The sequence below is a fragment of the Centroberyx gerrardi genome, chromosome 13, assembly GCF_048128805.1.
Source record: "Centroberyx gerrardi isolate f3 chromosome 13, fCenGer3.hap1.cur.20231027, whole genome shotgun sequence".
Lineage (NCBI taxonomy): Eukaryota > Metazoa > Chordata > Actinopteri > Beryciformes > Berycidae > Centroberyx > Centroberyx gerrardi.
The window spans coordinates 2731349-2756973 of record NC_136009.1 but is presented as its reverse complement, the minus strand read 5'-3'; the positions used below and the strand labels follow the sequence as shown (position 1 = coordinate 2756973).

At 39.8% G+C, this 25625-nt stretch overlaps 1 protein-coding gene across 1 annotated transcript in view; it reads right to left on the bottom strand.

Annotated features, from left to right (window-relative positions):
* Positions 1–17534: 17534 nt before the first annotated feature.
* The window catches only part of LOC139922515 (cadherin-12-like), a 74819-nt gene continuing 66728 nt past the window's right edge, over positions 17535–25625 (bottom strand). Inside the window, exon 12 of the mRNA XM_071913046.2 lies at positions 17535–18181. Coding sequence (XP_071769147.1) covers positions 17535–18181 — 647 coding nt within the window. The remainder of the gene's footprint in view (positions 18182–25625) is intronic.

The following is a 25625-nucleotide window of genomic DNA, read 5'->3' as shown; positions in this document are numbered from 1 at the left end:
GAGGATTCTCAATGAGTGACAATTGTTTTTATTCCCCCTGGCATGGCTCTTCTTAGAGTAATGTCTGCCCTGCTGGCAATTTTATGCACAATTTCCATGCAATTTTTTTGTGTTGGAATTTAAAGTCAAGCGCCATGAATACTATCCATTCTAGGGAAATATCCTGCTTTGTAATAAATTCAAATTTTCTGCCGCACCCTTGCTTTGATCGTGCATTTACACATATGTACATGTAAGAGTAGTTCACTGCAAAGATGAGCGCTAAAAATCCCTTATAAAATCACATATCCATATATAGCGGCTGTACCTTCAGTCAGAGAGTAGATGAAAGCGATACAGAAAGTGTGTCGGTGAACTCCCACCACTAGCCCGGCAGAGAAGATGAAAGCCTGACCACCCATCCATGGTAGAATGAGGAACAGCCTGGTTAATTATAACTGAGTCTCTATATGATTTTCTCGGCTCAGACAGTTTGAGAGCTCACCAGTGGTGGAAAATTCAATTAGTGCTTACCCTGAAATGAAATATATGAGCAGAAAGCAGAGTTGTGGTCAGTAAGCTTTTAATTTGATTAAATTAAAACATACATGGGAAATTCATTTCAGTGCACTGCTCCCCCTTTTTTTTTTTTATATATAGTTTGGAGATGAGAACCTTCTTGTGCCAAAGGTTTTCAGTAATTCAGTTTTTAAGGAAGCCCTCTTCAATTAATTCAGATGAAAGTGAATTGAACCCAGCTCTTGCAGAAAAGAATGTGCACACATACAACTCACAACTAGACATGCAAGCACATACACTCAAACACACACACACACACACACACACACACACACACACACCTCACAAACTATACTACGCCTACATAAATATACATGCACTCTAGTAACAAAGACAGAAAAAATAGCTTAGTTGGCCAATGTTCCACTAGGCGTTTACAGGTCCCATATTATAGGAATTATATCAATATCAAATATCTGTAGAATACGCACAGTATGTGATTAGAGATGTCTAATGAGGACATTGTTAAAATTTGATTTTGTTTCAGGGGTTAAATTTAAAGTTATTACATTTTGAAAAATCCACCCTTTTTCCAGACAGTTTCAGACTAACTCCAGTCAACATCACAACTGGATTTGGTCCTGATTGGCTCCCCTCACTAAAGAATTACTGGAATCCTTCCAATCAGGCCAGCTTGCTGCATTTGAACTAGAAAGCATCCACTCAGCAGGCTTACCTCATTTGAATTACAGGAGCTGGTGTCGTCGGCCAATCAGTGTCCAGTATTGTGAGGACTGAGTATTCAAATTAATTCAATTTAAAGGAATAGTTCACCCAAAACTGAAAATTCAGTCGTTAACTACTCACCCCCATGCCAATAGAAAATTGGATAAAGTTTGTTAGTCCATACAACAGCCCTGGAGCTTGCCAGCTGAAGTACATTGCAATGTTCTCCAAAACAACTGAAGTTGCTGGGGTCTTGTCTTCAGACTTCAAAAAATAACGGAAAATAAGCATAAAATGGCTTAATGTTTGATGTCCACTTTAGTCTCTGTTCTGTATGTATTCTGCATAGTGTAATACATGCAGCGTTTCTGGTTAAAATGGCACATATTATGGCATTTTTCATTAATATGGGTGCTCATTTATTGAATTTGACGATTAAATACAAAGGAATTGGTTTAAAACAGTATTTCTACCTATTAAAATCTTGCGCTTTTATTTTGAAGGCTAAACGGCCAAACCGGAAGTCTTGTTTCTGGTAATTGGAGCTAGTCTTACCTATTGAGGCCGGGGTGCGCACAAACGTGACGTATTTTGAAAACAACAGCTAGAGTGTCGATTTCAGCTAAATAATGGTGTAAATGTCGGTCTTTTCAAGTCACTATAGGATCTTTTGGCTTCAAGAGACTTGGATTATCCTGGAAGAGCTGCATGGACCCATTTTATAGTTATTTTCCATTATTTTTTGAAGTCTGAAGACAGGTCCCCTGCAACTTCAGCTGGCAAGCTCCAGGACTGTTGTATGGACTAACAAACTTTACCTGATTTTCTACTGGCATGGAGGTGAGTAGATAATGACTGAATTTTCATTTTCGGGTGAACTATTCGTTTAAAGCTACTACCAGTAGAATTGGAAACTTGCTGACTTTGGCGACCCTTTGAGTCCCTTAGTGGTTGTGTCGCAAAGGGGACTCACCACTTGTTCCCTCCCTCTGCAGAAAGAAGACACATTTGTATGTAAGAGGTAATGTGAAATTGCCATAACTGAACAGTGGAATAAACTTGTAAGGAGGTTTTTCCCATGCACAAGACCAGTGCATCAGGAGCCAAATTCAGGTCAGTGAGTCAATCATCAAACGGCGCTCCCTCACTGTTGCAAAGGAATAGCTTTGCAAGCGTGGTGGCTAATATGTGTGACCAAAGATTACGGTGACCAGACGTCCCGGTTTGTCTGGGATTGTCCCGGTTTCAAGATGGGTGTCCCGAGTCCCGACAAATATCTGTAAAACACTAAAATGTCCCGGTTTTCAACATTCACTACCAAATTGTCCTGGTTTTCACCACAATTAAAATAATAATAATAGTATTATACTTGTTTTCAGCGCTTACATAGACATTTATCATGTTCTGTCCCGCTCATTATTACCTAACCCAATCAAAAAACATCAACAATGCACCACGCGTCTGAATTCAACACTGATTTGTCTGTATGTGTGTCAATCAATCAATGTGTCGTTGTCAAGGTTGTTGCTAGCCTATGACGCTTGTGGCTCTGTCTGACAGAATCTGTCAGTACGCTAACGGTTAGCTGTCGTGCCAAAGAGAAAGTCGGTCTTTTCTAAAGACCTCCAGAAGGCTTACTCTTTTCTTCGTGAAGTAGCCGGCAACGAAAATGCTGCGTTCCGCACACACTGCAAGAGTACATTTTCGGTCGTGCACGGTGGAAATGCCGACATAAAAGATCATTTCAAATAAACTATGTTTTGGTGGATTTTTGGAGACAAAACATCATTTTTTGTTTGCTGAGGCGCTGTCCATGGTGTTGAAAGGTGCAGTCACTAGGTGTGCTAAGCGCTGAAATAATTGTCCCCCGTCCTGATGAAAACGCCTATGGTGCATAAGCACATACATGTGCGCGTGCATGAACGTGCGGTACACTTAAGGGTCCCGGTTTGGGGGTTTGAAAATCTGGTCACCCTACCAAAGATATTTGTTGCCAGTGAATATTTTACTAACAAGATGGATCCAGCAAAATTGTTTTATGAGTAACAGGTGTGGAATTTATTACATTTAGTGCTAACTTAATGCCGCTCACTTCGAATTAAGTGATGCTCGCTCGCCCAGTATTCGTATCACAATGTGTGTTTGTAACTGCAGTGGCTAATCTATGCTGACATTTTAATTTTTATCTTTTTTGCTGGTGAATATTTTAGTTACAACTACATTGAGCTATCAAAGCAGTTTTGCCTAACGTGGAATTTAAGTTTGGCCAACGCTAATGAAACATTTTGGCTAACAGGTACTATGATACTGAAAGACAGCTAACATACTGGAGCGCAACATCTTCTTGACAATACATTGGTGAATGTTGTTAAGTTACTACAGTCCTGGTTATACCAGGACTACTACTACTACTACTACCACTACTAATGATACTACTACCACATTTACTACTACTGCTACTACTACTACTGTTGCTACTACTACTACTATTTCTACTAGTACTACTGCTGCCACTACTACTACTATGGGAGAACCGGGACGATTGTAGAACTTTCTTGTTTTTTTCCTCATTACAAAAAGATTGCGTCACGTAACTCTACATATATTATATATTTTAATGTGGACAATCTACACATGTGCCCTATCAATACAAACAATCATTTTGTCACACAGACCAATACATCAAATGTCATCAGACCGAAAAGAGAAGCTGCACAATGTTACTTTTGCCCCTCACAGTCGGGACAAAAGTAGCACAGGCGGGGGACGAATGTAGCACTGGTCAAAACGGATGACAAAACAGTTAACCAACACATTTTTATGGCATGTTCTTCTCATTAGTTCAATTGATCATCCTGCCTTAGCCGCACCTTTTATAAGAATGGCTGTCATGTCAGTTTGGCAGGCTCTCTCATACACCTCAGACCTGATCAGATCTCAGTCAGTCTTCCTCTGCCTAATCCTAGGCATATCCAGCCAGCATAACACCAAAGAAATGCATAGTTAAGTCTGTGCTACTTTTGTCCCTCCCGTCTCTCCCTGTATTTAAGCTAGGAGAACAGAAAAACTAAGACAACATGGTACATGAAATGTTTAGTCTCATGATAGGTCTAACAGATGACATAAGTTTGCAACATCTGTGACAAAAACCAAAAACACTTTCAGTTTTAATATTTTATTTACCGATATGAAAATCACCATAAAACAAAAAAAAATCACAAAAACAAAACACACACTGTTGATTTTTTTCTGCAGGGAATTCCTTGACAGTAGCATCTGCTCACTAAGTTGCAAGTTCCTGGCTCTTGTGTAATACAAATAAGGGTCAATGCTACAACCGTACCACAACTACTACAACTATAACACCTAATACTGCAACTGCTACTACTACTTCTGCTACTCATACTACTACTATGACTACCACTGCTAGTACAACTACTACTGCTACTAATGATACCACTACTACTACCATGTTTACTACTACTGCTGCTGCTTCTACTACTACCATTACTAATACTATTACATCCACTACTACCACTTTCACACTTTCACTTCTTAAAGCCAATGGTTCTGTGTTAAAGTGTTGCCTTTGCTATGCTGTTAGGTGTCTACGGCGTTGCGAGCATTTATAGTTCTGCGTTGGTGATTCTGCGCATAGACCACCAAAACGCTAGATGGCAGTGTTGTGCTTTGTTAGCACGTAAGTAATAAGAAGTAGTAGTGTTTATATTCTCTGAAACTCATGTTCTGGGATATTTGTCGCCACAAATTCAGCGACATCAGGTAATCTTTATCATTTGAGGATGAGGTGTCCTACAAATGAACATATTCGGGTACCTCCTTAGCTAGTCTCTCTTCAGTCTGCCCCATGTTGTGCCCCATATCGGCAGACATTAACCGGATACAGGTTGGAGGAAATATGAAGTGGGCCGATCACAGCTCAGCTACATTTTTGGGGAGGTGCACGTAAGCTCCAGCAGCAGCCTCTGTGGGCTACACCAGCACCGCAAAGATCCTGTCCTAGCATGCATGGACAGATTTCCAGTTCCATCAGGGTAATTATAACATCCAAAGATTCATATATCCAAGGTCATTTTAAATGTAACTACAATCAAGAATGTAGCTGTGATATTTGAGGAAGCTAATTCTAGCTAATTCTTTTTGAATTCGTTGTTTGATTACAGTTATAGCTAGAATCCAATTATAGAATGAAGGATTTTAGTTAGCTACTACCCAACGCTATGTAATGTGCCCCCCAGAATCAATAAATCGATCATCATTACCCTAAACCACACCCATGGTTCTGATGTTGCTTCCTTCTGGAGCCAATCAGTTGACACTGTTTCATTTTCCTTACAGAGAGAATGGGAAGGGCAAACCCACATGAGTGAAGCTGGACTGAAGATACAACAGCTAAGATTAACTGATTGTTAAAAGAAGATAGACTTGCTGTGAAATTAGATTAGAACAACGTTCTCTGTTTTGCAAGTCCGCGCTACGGATGTCAGTTTCAGACAGGATAATGAAGCAAAACAAAATGTTAATCTAGGATGAGTGCCTGGCAAGTGGACTGTAACTTCTTTACATGTAACGTACAATCCTCTTTTTTGCCTGCAAGGAGGATTTTTTATATTAGTTTCAGCTACAGTGCTCCCATCATGCTGAGGAGCTTGTTGTGCAGAATGAATAATCAGGCAGTAGGTAAGTATCTGCTACAACAAGCTGCTTCAGCTGTCAGTGTGGGAAAGGCAAAGCCAGAAGCAACACTTAGAGATACAGAGAGATGGGGTAATACAGAAACAGACAGGTAAAGGGGAGAGAGATATACATACAGAACATTAAAATATTACAACAATATAGAGGACAATCGATAGAATGGTAGATTAACAAATGTAATCATAGAACAATGCACCATATATAATGACAGAACCATATACAGTATATAGTCTCGTTAAAGAGAGGCAGAGATTAAGAGAGAAACAGAGTAGCCTGATTTCAAGGTGATTCACAGAAAATCACAGAAGCATTGTACATTTGTTTCATAAGAACAACATTTTGGAAAAACGGTCTGCAGAAGAGGAGTAAGCTTTTAACCAACCAAGTGTGCAGAGAACAAATTGAAACAGGCCTAAACTCGGCCAGTTTCGTTTTTTTCTTAACCTTAAAGGGGAATGCCACCCATTTCCAGTAGAAAAATCAGTTTCTCTCTACCCTTCAGGGAGTACTGTGATCAATTGGTTCCAAAGCTGGAATTGCCAGGCCCAGCTGGGTCAGGTCACATGAGTAGCTTACGTACCTCGGATGCTAATATGATACGCCCCCTCTTTAGTACAATGCTTTGTCAGTGGGAGTCAATGGGATCTAAGACGTGAACTTGGTGATTTCAAAGCAAACAGAGAGCTTATTTGAGTGACCCCATCCGAATGAGCCAAGCAATTCTTAAGTTTTTACTGTTTTGTAAAAGAAAAGGTCATAACAGGTCTTACAAAGATCCACCAATATTTTCTGTTGTAGCTATTCGCCATGATGCTAGAATAACATTCTCATACTTATGTGCCAGAATTCTTTAGAGCATAGCCCATGTACCATAGAAGCAGAATGGCCCAGCCACCACTAGGCACACTCAGTCAAGTCCATCATTTGATGATGGTGGTGGAAAACACTCTCAGCTGCCACTTTAGGATCTAGCCCATGTACTCAATTGACTGTTTGCCAAATAATGACTGACATAGCGATCCACCAATCCGTGCTTAGCATCTGTCTACTTCCTTCGACACTGCACTGAGAGTATTAGAGTACGGCTTTTATTGCAGCGGTTTGACTCTTGACAAGGACAAAGGTGTTGTTGGGGAACTGCTGAGGCAGATAGTAGCGCCTATGGTAGCGTCCATCTTCAAAGTTTGTCGGACATAGCAACAGTAACTAAAGGGGCCGGGAGTTTACAGAAATGTTGCAAACGGTCAGCTGGGTTGAGATCTGGTGACTGGGATGCACATCAAACCATTCAGTGACTATTCAGGCCTTGAGTTTGGGGTTATGTCCTCCAAGTTGAGACTCCTCCCATCCGAATGGAAATGCTTCACCATAGAATGGACGTGACCAATCAGAATGGTTTTGTATTAATTTACCTTGCCCTCTAAGGGGTTCAGTAGACCCAAACCATAGCAGGAAATTGCAGCCCACACCACAACAGAGCCAACAGAACTCTTCACTGTGGGAAACACACACTAGCTCTTTTGCCCTATGCCACACATGTACTCGTACAGCAAAAATATACACCAATGGGTAGCTTCAAAGAGTGCTTTAAGTTATGCAACCATGTAAACAGATATGCGAGCGGCCTTCTTTTGGCCCCATGAGAGTTCCATTTGAGATTTTTGCTTCACTTCACTGGATTGACATCTGTTTGATGCGACGCTGTATGCTGTCACTAACCGTTTCAATACCGAAATCCTCATCAAGATCTGCATACTAAGCCCTCAGCCTGGTTCACACTTTAAAATCCTCAACATATGTACAGCTTGTTAATATTCAACAGCTATCTCTTCACTACTACTTTGTTCCTCATTCATTATTCACTGTTGAAAGCCTGCTGGGTTAAAACAGATCCAAAAGGTTTATATCTGAGGTTGCATCACTCTCTCTCTCTCTCTATATATATATATATATCATGCTGTTTAATTCCTCTATAGTAATGTTTACACAGTGTTTATTTATTGCATTTGGTATTGAGCTGGAGACACTGAGAGAGAAACATTTAAAGCAATCAACCTTGCAGACAAATATAAAATACATATTGACTGTTACAATCACATGCATTCAGATTTTAGCACTGTGAGAATTCACCCAAGTTTTGTTGCATTGTCTTTTTTTAATTTTAAGAGTTCGTTAATATCACATATTTTGAGATCTATACATCCAAAATTGTATACAATGAGTAGGTTTCATGACCCCAAGACCCATTAAAAACCTATTCAGAGCACACTTTATGTGTTTTTTAATGTAAAAATGATATGGTTGCCAAAAAGGCTGTGTTGAGTCATTTCTGAAAAACAAGACTTTTTGGAGATAAAAAGGTTTACAAGGATTACAGTATTTGAATGTTCTGTTGTGGCCTATTCAAGTCCTGCCCACACAGGAGGGTGCACATGTTCAAACTGCTGTCCCTAGTTATTACTACTTGAAATATGCCATCTGTTAAAAGCATGTGGATGCAATTTAAGTCTACAGTCCTTAGTCCTTCAAATCCAAATAAAAAGTAGCTCAAAGTCTACGGTAGCGAATTTTAGTTTTCCTTGACATTCTGAATGCACAATACATGCATTGAGGGAGAAAGGGAAAAAAAATCTGTCCTTAGTTCTCTTTCTTTCCTCCTCCCTCATAGCTCTCTTTTCTTTCTCCCTTAGGCAGTATTATCTTTGTATGTGTGTCCTACATTTGTTATTCATCTATTGTTCATTGGCCCAAATCCCTTAGTAGTCTACCTCCTCCAGTCCTCTCCTAACAAGCACTCTACTTCCCTCCTGCAGGATAACACCCTCGTCACTCACACTGAAAACACTTCCTCACTGAAGACATTGTCTAGAAAACAACATCTTCATCAATCTCCCTTGACTTTTCCGGTCGGAAATCTCCAAAGTGTTTCTTTAAGCGTCTTACCTGCTTGTTTCCAGTCGGACCTCGGGTCCCATCGGCTCTGGGGGCTCGCGAATTCCCAAGTAAACCGCACACAGAGAGCGAGGGAGGGGATGGATACAGACAGAAAGACAGATTGAAAGAAAGGCAGAACTGGAGAAGAAAGGAGAGAGAATGAGAGAAAGGAGAAGATGATGTTAGTGTGGCAGCGGCGAGAAAAGCAATCAGGGACTCTACAGTGAGGAAGAAAGGAACAATAAGAGAGCCAGTGTATCCAGAAACAGCAGCAGTGTAAGTGATGGCATTCAGTCACCCAGCAGACCCGGGGAGGTGGTTTGTCCTCATTTGAACAGACACAAAACAGCTGCAAGGAGAGAATGTCCAAATTAAGTAAAAACAAAAAAACAAAAAAAAAAACAACGAATAGGGCTACAGAGGAAAAGACAAAAAAATACAGCAGTGGTGAAAATGAAAAACGCTGGTGAGGAAATGAAAGGGTGACAGTCACACTAGTCTGGCTGCTATAGTCTACTCACTGCATGCCCTTGCTCTCTCTCTCTCTTTCTCTCTCTCTCTCTACAGTATGTCTCTCTACCTTAACTTCATTTTCTCACTAACTCGCCCTCTCTTCCACCCTTGATAACAGACAAATTCATTTGTCCTCTGCCGGGCTCTTGTCCTATCTACTTGTGTGTAATCAATGGGACTGGGAGAGAAAACAAGGGCGGCTGATTTAACCAGACAATCAATGACTTTAAGCTGCCTTCTGAGGCTTCTCCTACCTGGATAATACCACTTCTGCCATTGCTGACTGGAATACATTGGCCCCCATTAGACATTTGGAATACACACACCGTGGCACATTCCAAAACTCATACCTATCCCCACATGAATGTACACTGGGCTGAACTCCCTTGGTCGATTGGTCGATTGTTTAGTCAGCATGCTGTTGGGTGACCTAAATTTCATTGGACAGCCACAGTTTGTGCCTGTGTGGACAAATCCATCAACCTAAATGTCTTGCCTCAGCCCAAAGATCAAAAGCTGGCAACATTACCAAATGTATCACCCATTGTCTTTTCCCCTTAGTTTGAAGTCTGGGAGTTGTAATTTATGTTTCAGCATTACTGCTTTAGCCATGCTGTGATGAATTATACACACATTTTCTAACTTCTAATTAGATTTCCAAGTTAAGAGCGAACTAATTTGTCATGCATTGTGTTAACTCTCCTCCTTTGGCAACAGGATGCATGACTCGCACGTGAGGTTGCACATTGCTGTCGCTGAAGTGCTGTTGCTGATGACAGGCAGTCTGAAAGACTTGCAGTTTGTAGGCTATCTTTGCATTAAAAAAAACAGCTCTACTGTACGCTCTCACTTCATGAAACACACTGCAAAAACTGACAAACTTGTTATTTTATCTTGTATCCTGACTTATCAAGCTTATTTTAGGATTTTTTTTTGGTGAAATCATTTTACTGCACTGGCAGATAATTTTACCCGTTTCAACAAATTTGACTTTTTTTCAGGAGAATATAACTTGTTTCAGGACATTACTTACATATAATTTGACTAAAAATATCATGAAATACGCTTGATAGATCTGGAAACAAGTTAAAATCACTGAACAGCTTTCCATTTTTTGCAGTGCAGATTGCTCAATAAGCAGGACACCAAATGCTATGTCTCTTGGAATGGAAAAATCAACATTTTATAGCACTGATTTGTTGATTGGTCAGTAAAAATAACCCCTTGTGCATTGACACACAATATCCATATGTAGCACAACAACCTCCGGTAGTTTTACTCACTACAGCTGCAGTACCTTCCTCCACCTCTTCCTCAACAGTGTGAAAACAAAGTGCAGCTGAGTACCTTGCGCTTCATCTCATTCTCAATTTCACCTGCTAGTAAATAGATTTTCCATTTTCAATACAAATCCAAAAGTTCCATATATCAATTCTGCAGCTCCAATTTTACCTTCTGAATCAAACTGAACTCTTAAGTGAATTGACCCTGACGCTGCCAAGCCAAAGTGTTATCCATTGTCACAGCTGAGATCAAGGGTTGATAAAGTGAAGGTCATCCCCACTGTCTGGGGCTATCTGTTACGCCGTAGCAATCAAGAAAATCTATTTTCCATCACACCAACCGAAGAGGAGAAGATGGATTCGATGCACATAGAAGGGTATTGATTTGGCAATTTCCGAGGGACCAACAAAATGGTCTCCCAACTGTTTAATTGTTTTTATTCCCCCAGCGTGTCTTAGAGTAATGTCTGTGCCCTGCTGGGAGTATAGTAGTAGTTTATACACTGTTTAAGTGCAATTGAATCCTCCAGATGGTCTTTTTTAATTTTTTAGATGAATGACATGTCTCACTATCTAATGATTGTAAGCTAGGCTATTGTGTTCATTAATAGCTAAAGAAAGTAGAGGCCATGTATGGATTGTGATTGCTAGACATCACATGAAAATGTGATGTCTAGCAATCACAATCCAAATGATTTGGAATGACTTCACAACTGCAAGTACAAAACTGACATTCTAACCTCAATACCAAGCATAGCTGTCAGGTGTCCAATACACATCATGCAACACAAGGTATATGTACCTTGGCTGAATGTCAGTCTCCATATTCTATGGGTTTTATTCATGCTTTTCATGTTCTAGAAACCCTGGTGATTTGAAGGTAATATTCAGGCTTGCGTGTCTTAAGCGGAGATTCCTAAACATGAAAGAACAAGGTGAAACGCCTCCTCAGAACCATCTACAGAGGTAGACTTCACAGAGATCCCCAACCATGCATCTGTGGTTCAATAATGTTGCAGTGGCTGTGTGATCGTGGTCGCCCTCAAACGTCATCATGCGTAATGTGTGAAGTAGTTGTACCGTTCTACATTTAGTAAACCCTCCTTTCATCATGAACATAGACGCTAGGTGCATGCTCATGTGGCAATCAGCAGCAAGTGTACCTGTACCTGAATGTGGTTCTGTCCATGTTTTGATGTTATTTTTAACATTTTCTTTTAAGTCTTTTATGTAGATTTTAATCACCAATGCACAATGGTGATGAACTAGAGGAACTGTTTTTAACTTACCTCTAGTCTGGCTTGTCCACAGTTTGTTGCTAAAACATCCATATGGGACCAAGAACAGCAGAGAGTTTCTATACTTCCGCATTACCAAACCTCACGAGATGGAGGTCGCACACTGTCGCACACACGAACCTTGCGCGGCCACGGTGGCCTCGCGAGGTTTGATAATGCAGAAGTAAATGCAATGCCGATCGACTCTATTTTCATGAAATAATGGATCAAATTTTGTTTTTTTCCACTCATAAAGCGATCGTCAGGCGTCAGAAGACTTGGATTATACTACACAAGCTTTATGGAGTAATTTTATGGACATTTGTTGCCCTTTTTGAAGCAGAACATCCTGCTCCCCATTCACTGCAATTGTTTGGAAGAAAGCTCCTCCAGCAGCGAGCCTGGAGAACTCCAGGTAAGTTGAATGAAGAAAAAACACTCACCCGAGTTCCAGGTTAACTTCTTTAGATTACATAGATCTAGGAAGAGTCCAGGTTAACTCCTCCAGATGATGTAGACCTAACAAGAGTACAGGTTTACTCCTATAGATTATGTAGATCTCGGAAGAGTCCATCTTAACTCTTTTTAATGATGTAGATCAAGGAAGAGTCCAGGTTACTAGGAAGAGTCCAAGTTAAGTCTTTGATGATGTAGATTGAGTAAGAGTCCAGGTTAAAGGTGCAGTGCAATGAGAATTGCATTTCTCAATTTCATCGTGTAATTTAACAAATTACCTGTTAATGTAAAGTTACCCAAATTATTATAACTGTCAGCACTGTGGAACTTTGACCATACCGCCCTTTGAAAAACTATCCCTCTGGTTGTCAGCAGAATCAAACAGATTTAGAATTCCAAACTCCTTCCTGGTATATATAATGTCACCTACAACCAAGTTTTTAATGAATGCTCTGATTGGTCGACAGTATGTATAGCTAATAAGGTGTCCCATAGTCTGTCAGACAATAGCTAGCCAGCTATTTGCCAAACTATCCAAAACCTTTGTACCTCCATTGTTGCTGGGTGCCAAAGTTACACTGGATATTTTTTCCCCAAAGATAGAAATATTGGTTGCAGTGGATGGATGGAGGGAAGGTTAGGCTCTCACTCATTCCTACAAGCTTTGTACCATCTAACCATCAGAAACTGAGATGAATAATGCTCATTGTGTTAGAAATCAACATCAAACTTTTCCCGATTGAGTTAAAATCATCACAACAATCTTTAATTCCTTTAGACGATGTGGACCTAGGACAAGTCAAGGTTAACTAGACACTTTAGACCTAGCAGAGCAATTGAGTCGCATTTTTAACTATATCTTTCAGCTGTCATTTATACAGCAGATGGTGCCGTCGCATTGGAAATGGTTTGCTGTGGTAACTGTTGCCAAGAACAGCCACCCTAGGGTTCTCAGTGACTACAGGCTTCCTTGACCTTTTTAGTAATGAAGTCATTTGAGAGACTGGTTATGGACTGGTTGCCAAGCTTGAAACTAACACTAAGCTAGTTTTCACTTGTTTAACCAACAGAGAGTAAGGGTGAATGGATGTCTGTCTGGGGAGCTGTCTTCAGGGTTGTGTCCTCTCACCTGTCTCGTATATTCTGTATCTAGACAACTGTTTTAACCAGCACGAGAACAGACATACTGTAAAGTTCACTGACAACTTTGAAATTGTTAACCTACTTCAGGTTGATGAAACTTGCCATGGTCCTAGATGCTTTTGTACATTTGCATGACAGTGCTTTTCTACAAGTGAATGTAGCCAAAACCAAAGAAACAGTATTGATTCCAGGCAGAGTACGATTATTAAGGGTCAGATCGTAGATACTGCAATCAATTACTAGTACCTGGATACAATGACAATAGATTGAATTTTTATTGCAACACTGAAATGCTGTGCAAAATAGGACAACGGTATCTCTCTTGCATAAGCAAGCTTGATAGAATCCAGTTTGATAAGACACTGATGATCCTGTTTTATAGAACTTAATGTGAGTCCATACTGACTTTTTCAGTTATTTGTTGGCATGGTAATTTGAAAGTAGTGGTCTTGGCATTTGAAAGAAGAATTCTCTAGCGAATATTATGAAGGTGGCCCATAAGATAGCAGGAATACAGTTCAGTAGATTCAGTGATAACAGGCAGGTAATAAATAAAGCAAATGCTTTAAATTGGTAGGATCAAATTCAAATCTACTTCATTGGCATGATAAAGAAAGGATCTATATGTTGCCAAACATTTGCAAAGGATAAAGTCAAATAAATACCTAACACCTTATCCCTACCACCTTAGATCTCTTAAACGTTGGTAGTGGACTTCTTTATCCTACTGCCTTAGACACCTTAAATGTTGGTAGAGGACTTCTTTATCCTACTGCCTTAGACACCTTAAATGTTGGTAGAGGACTTCTTTATCCTACTGCCTTAGACATCTTGAATGTTGGTAGAGGACTTCTTTATCCTACTGCCTTAGACTTTCTAAATGTTGGTAGAGGACTTCTTTATCCCTACTGCCTTAGACTTTCTAAATGTTGGTAGAGGAGGGCTCCTTTACCCCTCCTGCTTTAGACCTGCTAAATATTGGTAGAGAACTTTATCCCTATTGCCTGAGGGTGTGTTCACACAAGTTTAGAGAACAGAACATACAGTTCTATGAGTATGTTGTTTGATGTTCAACCGTTGTTCCACACAGTTTTATGGGCATAACAAGATGGATGTTGACATCTGATAACCAACATTTATCATGCTTGGAAAGCATAATTTAACGAAGTGAACCAAGCTTTTTCTTCATATGTTCTTAACTGGTATGAACACCAGAGATGGTCAATTACAGCAAAGAGTCCATCATGCTTAGCTAAAGTTACGGGAATTGGAATCAGATTTGTTTTGACAACCCCCCACTCCCCAGTTGCTGAAATGTCTAATCTCGCAGAATGACAGGTTGCCAAAACTCCTTCCAATAAATGAGTCCATGTGACCGTTTTGGTTCACTTGTAACTAGGCAGTGTGAACCTAAACAAACAAAATATAAAAATGCAACAAAGTAAACTTTTCCCCTTTTGTTCGGACCAAAGAAAACAAACCGTAGGTGTGACCGCATCATGAGACCTCATAAATGTTGATAGAGGGAGGAGGAAGATCATGATAGTTTGTCGATCATTATGTCATGAAATTGGTGATGATGGTGATGATGATGATTTGTCTTATGCTGCTTGCCAGAAACACCTTTCATTGGTGTATGTCGTTGGTGTTGAGCCTGTCAGTGTTTATTGTTTTTAATATTTCCAATTGCCAGTTGGACCAAATAAAGTTGAAACTTCAACTGGTTGAGCTTAACAGGCATAATATAAAACTGCCACCCCTCACATCTTCTGACAGCTGAAAATAAAATAAAATTTGATTTTTCCAATCTATTCCTTTTGGAGATGGAGCAACAGTGCAGCAAAGAATGCAGTAAAGAGTGTGAATTCCATCTGTACAGTTTACAACGCTCCTGACTACACTGACAGATACAGGAAGGTAACACACTTGTGACTGCATACTTAAAAAAGGAGTGAAATAACCCTGGAATATTTTTATCTCAGTAATGTAATCTGAAAACCACGGAAGAGGATTAGGGCCACATGAAAAATATATTTGAGTTCTGACTTTAAACTCAGAATTCTGACTTTATTCTCAGAATTCTGACTTTAAACTCAGAATTCTTACTTTTTTCTCAGAATTCTGACTAATCCTCTTCCATAGAAAACTTTTGGGTTGCTTTGTCTCCATATAAATAACAAATCACTTGAGTATTGTTATAGATAACCAGTATCAATCATTATTTTGAAAGACGTTAATTTACGTTGGTATCAACAAGCTCTCATGCTTTTTGCTTTTCAAGCATATTTTTGTGTAAACTAGGAAGTGCTTAAATGTTTTTTCCAAACTGTAATGTGATTATGTGTAATTGCAGCAGCCATAACAGGTGATATTAGCTATAACTACTATAATTATAGTTACAGTAATTTTAATATTTTCTATCTATCTGTTGGGTAATGAACATTCCTACAATCATTATCACATTAGTCATCACAGTAAGGTTCGTAATTATTATCACATTATTCATTTATCACATTTCTCATCAGCAGACATGGGGGACTGATGGGAACATCCATTGAGATCATTCAAGAGTTTTTTTTAAATTAAAGATTCCTCCTTAATTAAAGAGAAAAAAAGAGAAATTAAACAAGAGAACAGAACATTAGAATATGAAAATCCAAAAGGAAGATTTATCTCTTTGTAGTTGATGAGCAAAATGTATGTGTATCATTGAACGACCCACATTTCAACAGTCAGCTTTTTGGGAAGAAAAACAGACGTAGTGTTAACTTGATATGTTTCATGGACTAACAGAGGACCATGTAAACCTTCAATTCAAATAAAAACAATGGTGTTTACATGACAGCATCAATACCATTGTCTTTATCATGTGATGTTCAGTAGATAAGGGGAATAAATAAATGTTCATCATTTAATATATGTTCACTTGAGAAAGTGTTAATCAAAGGCCAAATCTGTAACTGCACTGTTGTTGATTTATTAGATTTATCTCTGAAATGTGTTGTCCAAGCATCTGATACAAGGGCTGGATCAAACATTACAAAAGTTATTAAAAAAATCACAATTTATTCTATTACTGACATAATATTGTCTGCTAAATTTAAGAAACTTCCAAAACTCCTTCAAAGTTTACAAAACTGGATTCAAGCCCATTTCAACTCATAGCCCAACTGTTTTTCTCAATCTTTTCAAATCTTTCTTCCACTTTTTTTCCCCCTATTTTGTCTAGCGAAGAATCTTAATGCAAAAACCCTCATTACAATGGGAGATGGTGGCTGACATTTAAAAAAAACAAATCGCTTGACATTCAAAGCGACTGTCAAGTGAATGAGGTGTAAAACCGCTAATTCCCAGAAAATGAACACAACAAGAGATTGCAGTTCACAAATACATCACTTATTATCAAATAGCAAGGCAAGAGCAGCCAAATGATCAGTTATTTGAATGATAATCTTTTAATTTCTTTGAGGTCATTATTGTGTGCTAAGTTGGTGTAAACCTATATTCCATTTTTGGGTGAATCACTTTCATGAGACTCAAGGATCTGCTGCTGAAGTCAAAACAGCAGTTAAACATAACTTTATTAAATAACATGAAACAAAATACATGTAAACATATAGTACCTCAGGCACTTTGAGGAGCTATCGAGTTTACCTTACATCAGAATCTGCAGCTAGATCCCCTGCTCTCTAGTCAGTCCACAACAACTGTTACCTACTGGGACAACTTCCTAAAAGGACGTCACATTATTCTAGCCAGTGCCTCTCACAAAAACCACCTGGTTACTGTAAAAAAAACACGTCCAGAAAAGTAAACTACTTTCCACGCAGCCGTACTGTGCCATTGATCCGTTCAACAGCAGTCTTTTGAGCCACTCTGCTGGGCCGCTGCATCTGTCACTGTTATCAGAAGCACCAACCCAAAGTGCCTCTCTGCTGTCCAACTTCCACACACACACACACACACACACACACACAGCTCCGTCCCCTCAGCTCTCCTCCAGCTCAGTCTGATTGCGTGGCTGTCTGTCAAGGATGCTAGCTAGCGTTTTGAACGACTGTCCCCAGTCGCCAAGGGAACTAAAATCCTCTGATCCGTCAATTGCCCACATCTCCTCTATAGAGCTGAGCGAGCCGGCCACCGAGCCCTCCCCCTCATAGGCGTAGGTCGCCAGCGAATCGTACGGCGGGGCAGCGTAGCCCAGCTGGCTCTCCTCCAGCCGCTGCTGGATGAACTCCCTGATCATTTCGGCGTCACCTTCGGTCACTTCGCCGCAGGGGGCGGGCGGGGCCCCGTCGTTCACAGCGGCGGCGCCGGCGATGCTGGCCGTTTGACGGTGGATGTCGGGCGACCTCACATCGTCACGGCGGCCGCTGAGGTGCAGCAGGACCCCGTCGCCGTAGCCGTTTTTCTCGCTCGCGGCGGCGCTCTTGGGCGCGCTGCCGTTGGCGATGTGCGTGCTGGTGCGCTGCGTGTGCGTGTTGCGTAGCGTGCCCATGTCGAAGGCGTGAGTGTCCTCCTCGCCGCCGCCTTCGTCGTCATAGTGGATGACGTTGTCTCGGATGTCCTCCTTCGATGACATCAGAGTCTCCTTCTCCTTGTGACGCCTCTGGCCCATGTACAAGGCAGCCATTACTTCAAACACAGAGACAGAGAGAATGAAGTGATGGATTAGTTAAACAGCACTTATGCAAATGTAATATTTTTATGCATTCATGATTGTAGTCTGTTTTATATCCATTTATTTTCTGGCAGATGATCTAAACCAAGTGTGGCAGCACTAAGAGACATACATTTGATATTCTATTGCAACCAAAATCTGTCACATATAGTCTCATAAAGAAAATAAATTGTTTAGAAAATATTTTATTTGAAAGCTTGAGCTCCAGACCACTTTTCTGACATCTTGAATTTTGAGACTTTGAGGGCGGGGTTTTAGAGATTGGCTATTGTGTCCACACTTTTGATTGGTCACTTAACAATACCTGCCTTAAATGGCATCCCTCCGCTATGTTCTCTTCTATCAATAAAATTTGGCAAAATTATGTTCTAAAACATTGGACCCACAGTCAATTGAAAATCACAGTAGTGGGAACTGTTGTTGAATATGTTCACCAACGTGTTAAATGTAAATTTTCAGGTTATTTTCGTGGTCTCATTCAAATGAATGGGAAGTAAAAATCCCAACGCTACAAACTCGTCCAGCTGCATCTGATCTTGATGATTAGTTTATATTCTGGTTTTCATGGTGGTCAAGTGCTGAATAACCCCCATGTTAAAACTAAGTGGAATATTGCTTTAAGCACACAACCAATGAAAATCCATATCTGGTCCATTTTAGTGTTTCTTGCCGCAATTTTTAGGAAGTGGTGTGATGTAACTAAAATCTATGAATGAAACGTCATCAAACATTATTTCTACATTCAGATAGACATGTACACTGTTTATTGCCTGTTTTGATCTTGGTGTTGAATAGGACTCGATTTGCTCTGGTGTTGGTCTTGACTTGGTCTCAACCGCCTTTAGACCTGGCCTTGACTCTTGATTAAAGCCCTCTTTACAAATACATCTCAAATTGAAATAACACATTTTTGAAACAGCAAATCAACATCCTTTGAAGTTCCAGCTCTCTTGGAACATTTTATTTAGCACTAAAGTTATACCATGAACATTTTTTTTTACTTTACAGAGTTTTTCAATTTCACCCCAAGACTACACAAACCAGTTTCTGCGTGTTGTGTCTCTGGTTGCTGTTTGAGGCAGCCGTCAGAGGAAAGGCACACAAATGGATTAGTTGGAACATAATAAGGCTGGTTTAGAGCCTGCTGTCTGTGTCAGATGTACAGTGCAGAACAAGAAACAGTGCTGTGGATTAGTTTCACAACTGGAACTCATTCTACAGTGGCGACTCCAGCCTCTTTCATAAAGCCTTGTGCTGCATGAATTTAAAAATCAGTATTGTATGCATAACATGGCAGCATAGGATATTTTTAGCTCTCTTGAATGTACAAAGGCAGCCATAATTTTCTATATATTAGTACAAGTTCTAATAGAATATAGAAGCGTGGAGCAGTTCTGTTAAAGCTATGTCACATAACACAGGTCTGTTTTTCTACATTATATTAGGTTGTACACAGTAGATAGTGACAGAAGAAATGGAAGAGAGAGAGAGAGGTAGATGGGGGATGACATGAGGAAGGTCATGAGTATGATTCAAACCCACAATGTCACAATTACATGTTCACCGGACGTACAAGTGCAACCGCAGCTGGGAAATCAGAGGTATAGTGTGGTTCTATTATTAGATGATATACTTCATAATGTCTTTTTCTGCTTGTTATACAGTTGTGCCTAGTGAAGAATAACTGGAAAGATGGCGGAGAGATTGAGAAAGAGTAGAGAAGGCAGGCCATGAAGGTCAGTTTGATTCGAACCCACAGGGGCACACATACAAGGTATACAAGCATATGTCTTAGCCTGCTGAGTCATCAAGGCGCTTCATTGTATTTGAGATGTCTTCAGCCCACAGTGTTGTTCACATGGGACTAATACTATCTGGGGACGTCCAGTGATTTGCGGAGATCGTCTGTGATTTAATTCCTGAGGCTGCTGTACCTATGGAAGCCCATTTCTGGCAAAAAAAAAATTTTCAGTATGAAGCTCATTCTTTTCAATATTATGACTTAGCATCTCATAATTCTGAGATATTATGTCATAATTATGAGATACTAAGTCATAATTATGATATAGTATTTCATAAATATGACTTAGTATCTCATAATTATGATTTAGTATCTAAAAATTGTGAGATACTAAGTCATAATTATGAGATAGTATCTCATAAATATGACTTAGCATCTAATAATAATGACTTACTATCTCATAATTATGACTTACTATCTCATAATTATGACTTATCTCAAAATTATGAGATATTAAGTCATTATTGTTAAATAGTATCTCATAAATATGACTTAGCATCTCATAATTATGACTAGCTACTAAGTCATAATATTGTGAAAAAAATCTCACTTCATGATAAAAAAAACAAAACAAAAAAAGTCCCAAATTTTTTTTTTTACATGTGGCGGGAATGGGCTTCCATACGTACCTGTAATTTGTAAAGTAAAAATTCCAGCACAAATTACTGTATTGCTGTATATTACAGAGGTCCCCTGATAATACTAATCCCATGCAAATTGTACTCCAGGTAATTTCAGCCATAATTTTTTTGGCACACAACTCCTGTCACGAAAAATCTAGGCAGCAATGGAAACTATGGAGAAGGGTTTTGAATACATTCGACTTCGAGTTCTGCTTTGCTACACTGGAAAGTGACAAATTGTAAAAATCTTGATCTCATTCAACTGATTGTGATTTACAGCAAATTTCATTATCCCATGCGAATGCATTTCACGAAACGCAGTGTGGGGCGGTAATTCATAAATACACAAAGTCCATAAAACCACATAACATGGCCGCAAAACACTAGTCCTGTGAGAATAGGGCTTTAGATATGTAGCAGAGGTACAGAATGGGGATTAGAAGAAAACAGCTGACAAAACATACTGATGCGTAACTCCACATTGTTGAATTGTGTAAGAGCGAACATAACTGTTGTGACAGTCCTGAGGAAACTTGAGATCCCCAACTGGCTGAATTTTTTGACTGGCATGCATTTTTGACATTTTACAATGCCTTCGCAATGGCTTGGCTGGGTCCCAGGCCTCATGATAAATTCTACATATGGGAGAATGTGTCAGCAGCGAGCCACATTATAAAAAGGCGGCACTGGAGATCAAAAGGTTTCTGCGGGGCACTGACAATTTACACACTGTCAAATAAATCTACGATACATATTTCATCAGAAATGGAAGGAAGTCAGGAATATGAATTAGAGCAAAGACAGAGGGCCAATAATGATCTCTCATGACCCATAAGCGATCTTGTCCATCTGAAAGCCTTTACTCTCAGCCTTCCATATACTGTAGATGTAGTCTTATGTAGCCCATATCTGGGAACTGCACCCCTTACCCCCACTCCATTTGAAAACCAATCGTCTGATCTACGAAGCACATCAGTGCGCAGAGAAAGAAAAACAACAACATCCCCTTGGGGGTATGTGCTATACAAACTAAACAAGGTCATGGAGTAGAATAGGGGCTGGGTTAATAGGGGCTGCTGGTATGCACTGGAGTATATTGATGTTTCAGCATGTTCAGCTCTTTGGGAGACTTAATAGAAGAGGTTTGTGTGTCTGCATCAGGGTTTTTTGGGGGAAAATGCCTGCTGCTGGGGAAACTGACTTATGGTACAATTGAATAACAGTGAAATGGAAAGTAACATGCATTCAGAAATGTTAGTAGCGGCACTGGGTCAGATGGGAATTCAAATGACAAAGAGACAAAGTCTGGAACCTGTCTGGGGAAAAATACGATTCACTGTCTAAAAATGTTGATGGGCTTTCTTTGGGATTTGGATGATACAATAAGGTGCGCAGGTTAATCTACCCTGAAATAAGCTCTCTCTTGACAAAATGTCAATATTCTGTAAGGAGTAAATCTTTTTTTGGAAGCATTGCTCTAAATAGTGTTCCAGTACATCCTTTTGTCCAGCAAAATTGATGACAGGCAATTTCAAACACCACAGTAAAATTTCAGCCGTACAATCCAAAGGGAACATAAAGGATCAAGCGAGTAAGCGTGGTGTGTAAAATGTACAGGAAAGGGACAAAATTGCCCTTTCTTAAAATACATTAAGAAATTATACAGTAGTTGTTATGCACTAGTAAATGGTTGAAATCCCTCCAGGCTGTGATGTAGCAGCCACTTTTATCTGAGCAGGGGGGCAACATGAGAGGGAAACCTACAGTACGTGCCAAGAGGAACTGAAGAGAGAAACAGAACTGATCTGGGTATCAAGAGTTTGCCATGGAATGAATGCGGGAATGTCGAAACAACACAACACAAAAATTTACCCAGTATAGCGCATAACCTTTACATTTTTTGTAATTTTGTCTCCATCTTCACTATAAGCCTGATCTCTGCATCACTTTCAGTTTAGCTTGGTTGGTAAAGTATACAGTAGGTTTGCCACACCAGAGAGTGGGTGGGTGATACAAAGTCACAAAAGTTTATTTATATGAAAACGTCACTGACTATCACTTTAAGAACACACTCTGATGCAGCAATATGTTTTGGTTTCTGACATTTGTTTATATGAAAATGTTGCGGATTATTAATCAAAAAAGTATGTAATTGCAGGTATTGTCTTTCATGAATTCCAACAACATCTTTGAAAATTTTTTATCCGGTTTCAGAGCTCACCACAGTACTGATGCTGCTCTACTCAGGGTGACTAATGACTTCATCATTGCTGCTGACAGAGGTGACAGCTCTGTTCTAATTCTGTTAGACCTTATCACTGCCTTTGATGTTGATCACAGCATTCTGCTCAGTCTCTTAGAAATTGAGATCGGGCTCACTGGAACTGCTCTGAATCTGTTTAAATCATATCTTTCTGACAGAAAATCTCAGTTGTGGCGTTCCCCAAGGGTCGATCCTAGGCCCCTTGTTTTTCTCTTTTTACATGCTCCCTGTCGGTGACATTATTTGTAGACATAATATCCAAACATTTCTATGTACCATAAACCCAGGTAACTCGTAACTCTAGCCTTAAGGATTGCCTATTGGATATTAAATGCATGATATCCCAAAACCTCCTAAGATCTATGTTAATGCTGCAAGTTTGTCTACAGTTTTGTGTTGACCAACTGATTTTGGTTGATTTATTGGGTCCTTTACAACAAAATTGCCTCGGACACCACACACACACACACACACACACACACACACACACACACACACACACACACACACACACACACACACACACTACACAACTAGAAGGGCCACATTTAGTTTTGTACCCTCCTCTATCTTAGCCCCTAACTTGTCCTCCCCCTTCCCCTTCCCCTTTCCCAACACGCATACACTCACACCTGCCTTTTAAAAAAAATCTAAATTTAGATAAAATCTGCTGTTTTAGCTTATTTCTGTGGACTTGTTGTGTATTATGATTGTTGTGACTATCATGTTTGTTGTGTTTTACCACTGCACAAATGTTGCTTGCGGAAGATAAAGTTAATTTGAATTTGAATATGTGATGAGACCATATTACCCCCATTCTAGCTTCCCTGCACTGGCTTGCACTGGTTAACTGAATTGATTAGAATAGAATAGAATAGAATAGAATAGAATAGAATAGAATAAAATAGAATAGAATAGAATAGAATAGAATAGAATAGAATAGAAGATCTTCAGTAATCTACAGTGATCTGCAGTTTTTCAGGCCTGACAAGGTCTAACCCAAAGTTACAATTCTGACCTTTTGATCCGTTATGAGCCTGAACTTCGCCTGAGATCTTCAGGCAGTGCCCTCCTAGCTGTCTCTAGATCCAGGCTTAAAACTAAAGGTGACTGGGCTTTCGTCGTCAGAGCCCCTTTGCTTTGAAACAGCCTGAGGAACTCAGTCAAGCAGAGTCTGTGTCATCTGTTAAATCCCTACTAAAAAGAACTCTTTCACAGCTGTTATTTCTTTTCTGTTAGTTTTGTCTCCTTTTCTATTTTGTTCTTACTGTTCTGGCTCTTATTTGTCTGCCCTATGCTTCTGTCTGATTATATTACCTCTGTTTTTCTTCCAAGTCTTTGTGAAGTATTTTGTAACTTTGTTCTGAAAAGTGCTATATAAAGTTAATATCATTATTGTGATTATTCTATTTGTTATTGCCATCGTGAAGTGTGCATGGAAAGCTCTCAGTCTGTCAGGCATGGGGAGAAGGTGGATGTTATGTTAGCAGCCATTAGCCCTTCCTCCTTTCTTTTCTTTTATGCAATCATCCCCCCTTTCAGTTCCCCTCTCTCTCTTTATAGAAGACACCAATAAAGGAGGCACAATGGCCTCGGGGAGGCTGTGATTCCTTTCTGATGTGCTATCTGTCACTCCAGCACGCACACACACACACAAACACAACAAAGCAAAGACCTGCATGTGTCTTTCTCTCGATTGTGATGATTCAGTTCTGAGGGCAGGATAAAAAACTGCTCTCACACTGCTTTCATTTCATCTGCTTTATCTGTACCATAGCGTGCACATGCACACACACACACACACACACACACACACACACACACAGGCTTGCCTACACGGATGCATACGAACACACATGCACACAGATACACAGACGGAGATGTGTGCACTAGAAAACCACTGCAACACATGGCCGCTACTTGTTTCCATTGAGACTAGAAAGGTGGTTACGCAACTATAATTCACTGTAACAGAAGGAACAGAGACTAAATGAGAGGATAGGACAGGAAAAGGGAAGATAAGTACATCAGCAATCGGCCTTGGTTACAAGGTCCGTCTCTCTGAGCGCACTCTGACTCCTCCCCGGAATAATTAGAAGGAAATGTTTACCATGGGTTGTTAGCACCCTCTAGTGTTGTGACAACATACACATTCATTCACTGATGAAAATGCCTCACCGCTTTGTAATGTGTGTAGAATTGAATAGAATTTAGAAATGAAACCCCCAACCATTACAAAAGTGTCCATATCAATACACCAGTAAGTATAATTTGGGATAACAGACATCTTGTGTTATTTTTCCAATGCATTAAGTTTTAACAACAACATGTTATATCAGTGTGCAGTGAGTTGTCCTAAATGCACTAATGCAGTGGTTCTCAACGTGGGGTCCGGGGACCACCAGGGGTCCTTGAGGGGGTTCCATTATTTCATTTACAAGAAGTTAACACAATCAGAGAATGTAGAAGAATGACTATTTTGATCATAGTTTCACTGTTATCTCTCTACCTACAATACAGATAGTCTTGGAATTCTGGACAAAATCATATCTAACAATAAAAATATTCTCAGATTTGGGTCCGAGAGACAAAATCTCATCAAATGGGGGTCCGTGGCTGTAATGTGGACTAAATTAGGGGTCCTTGATATGAAAAAGGTTGAGGGTCACTGCACTAATGCATAATGCACTCAGCGAAATTCTGAAAATTAT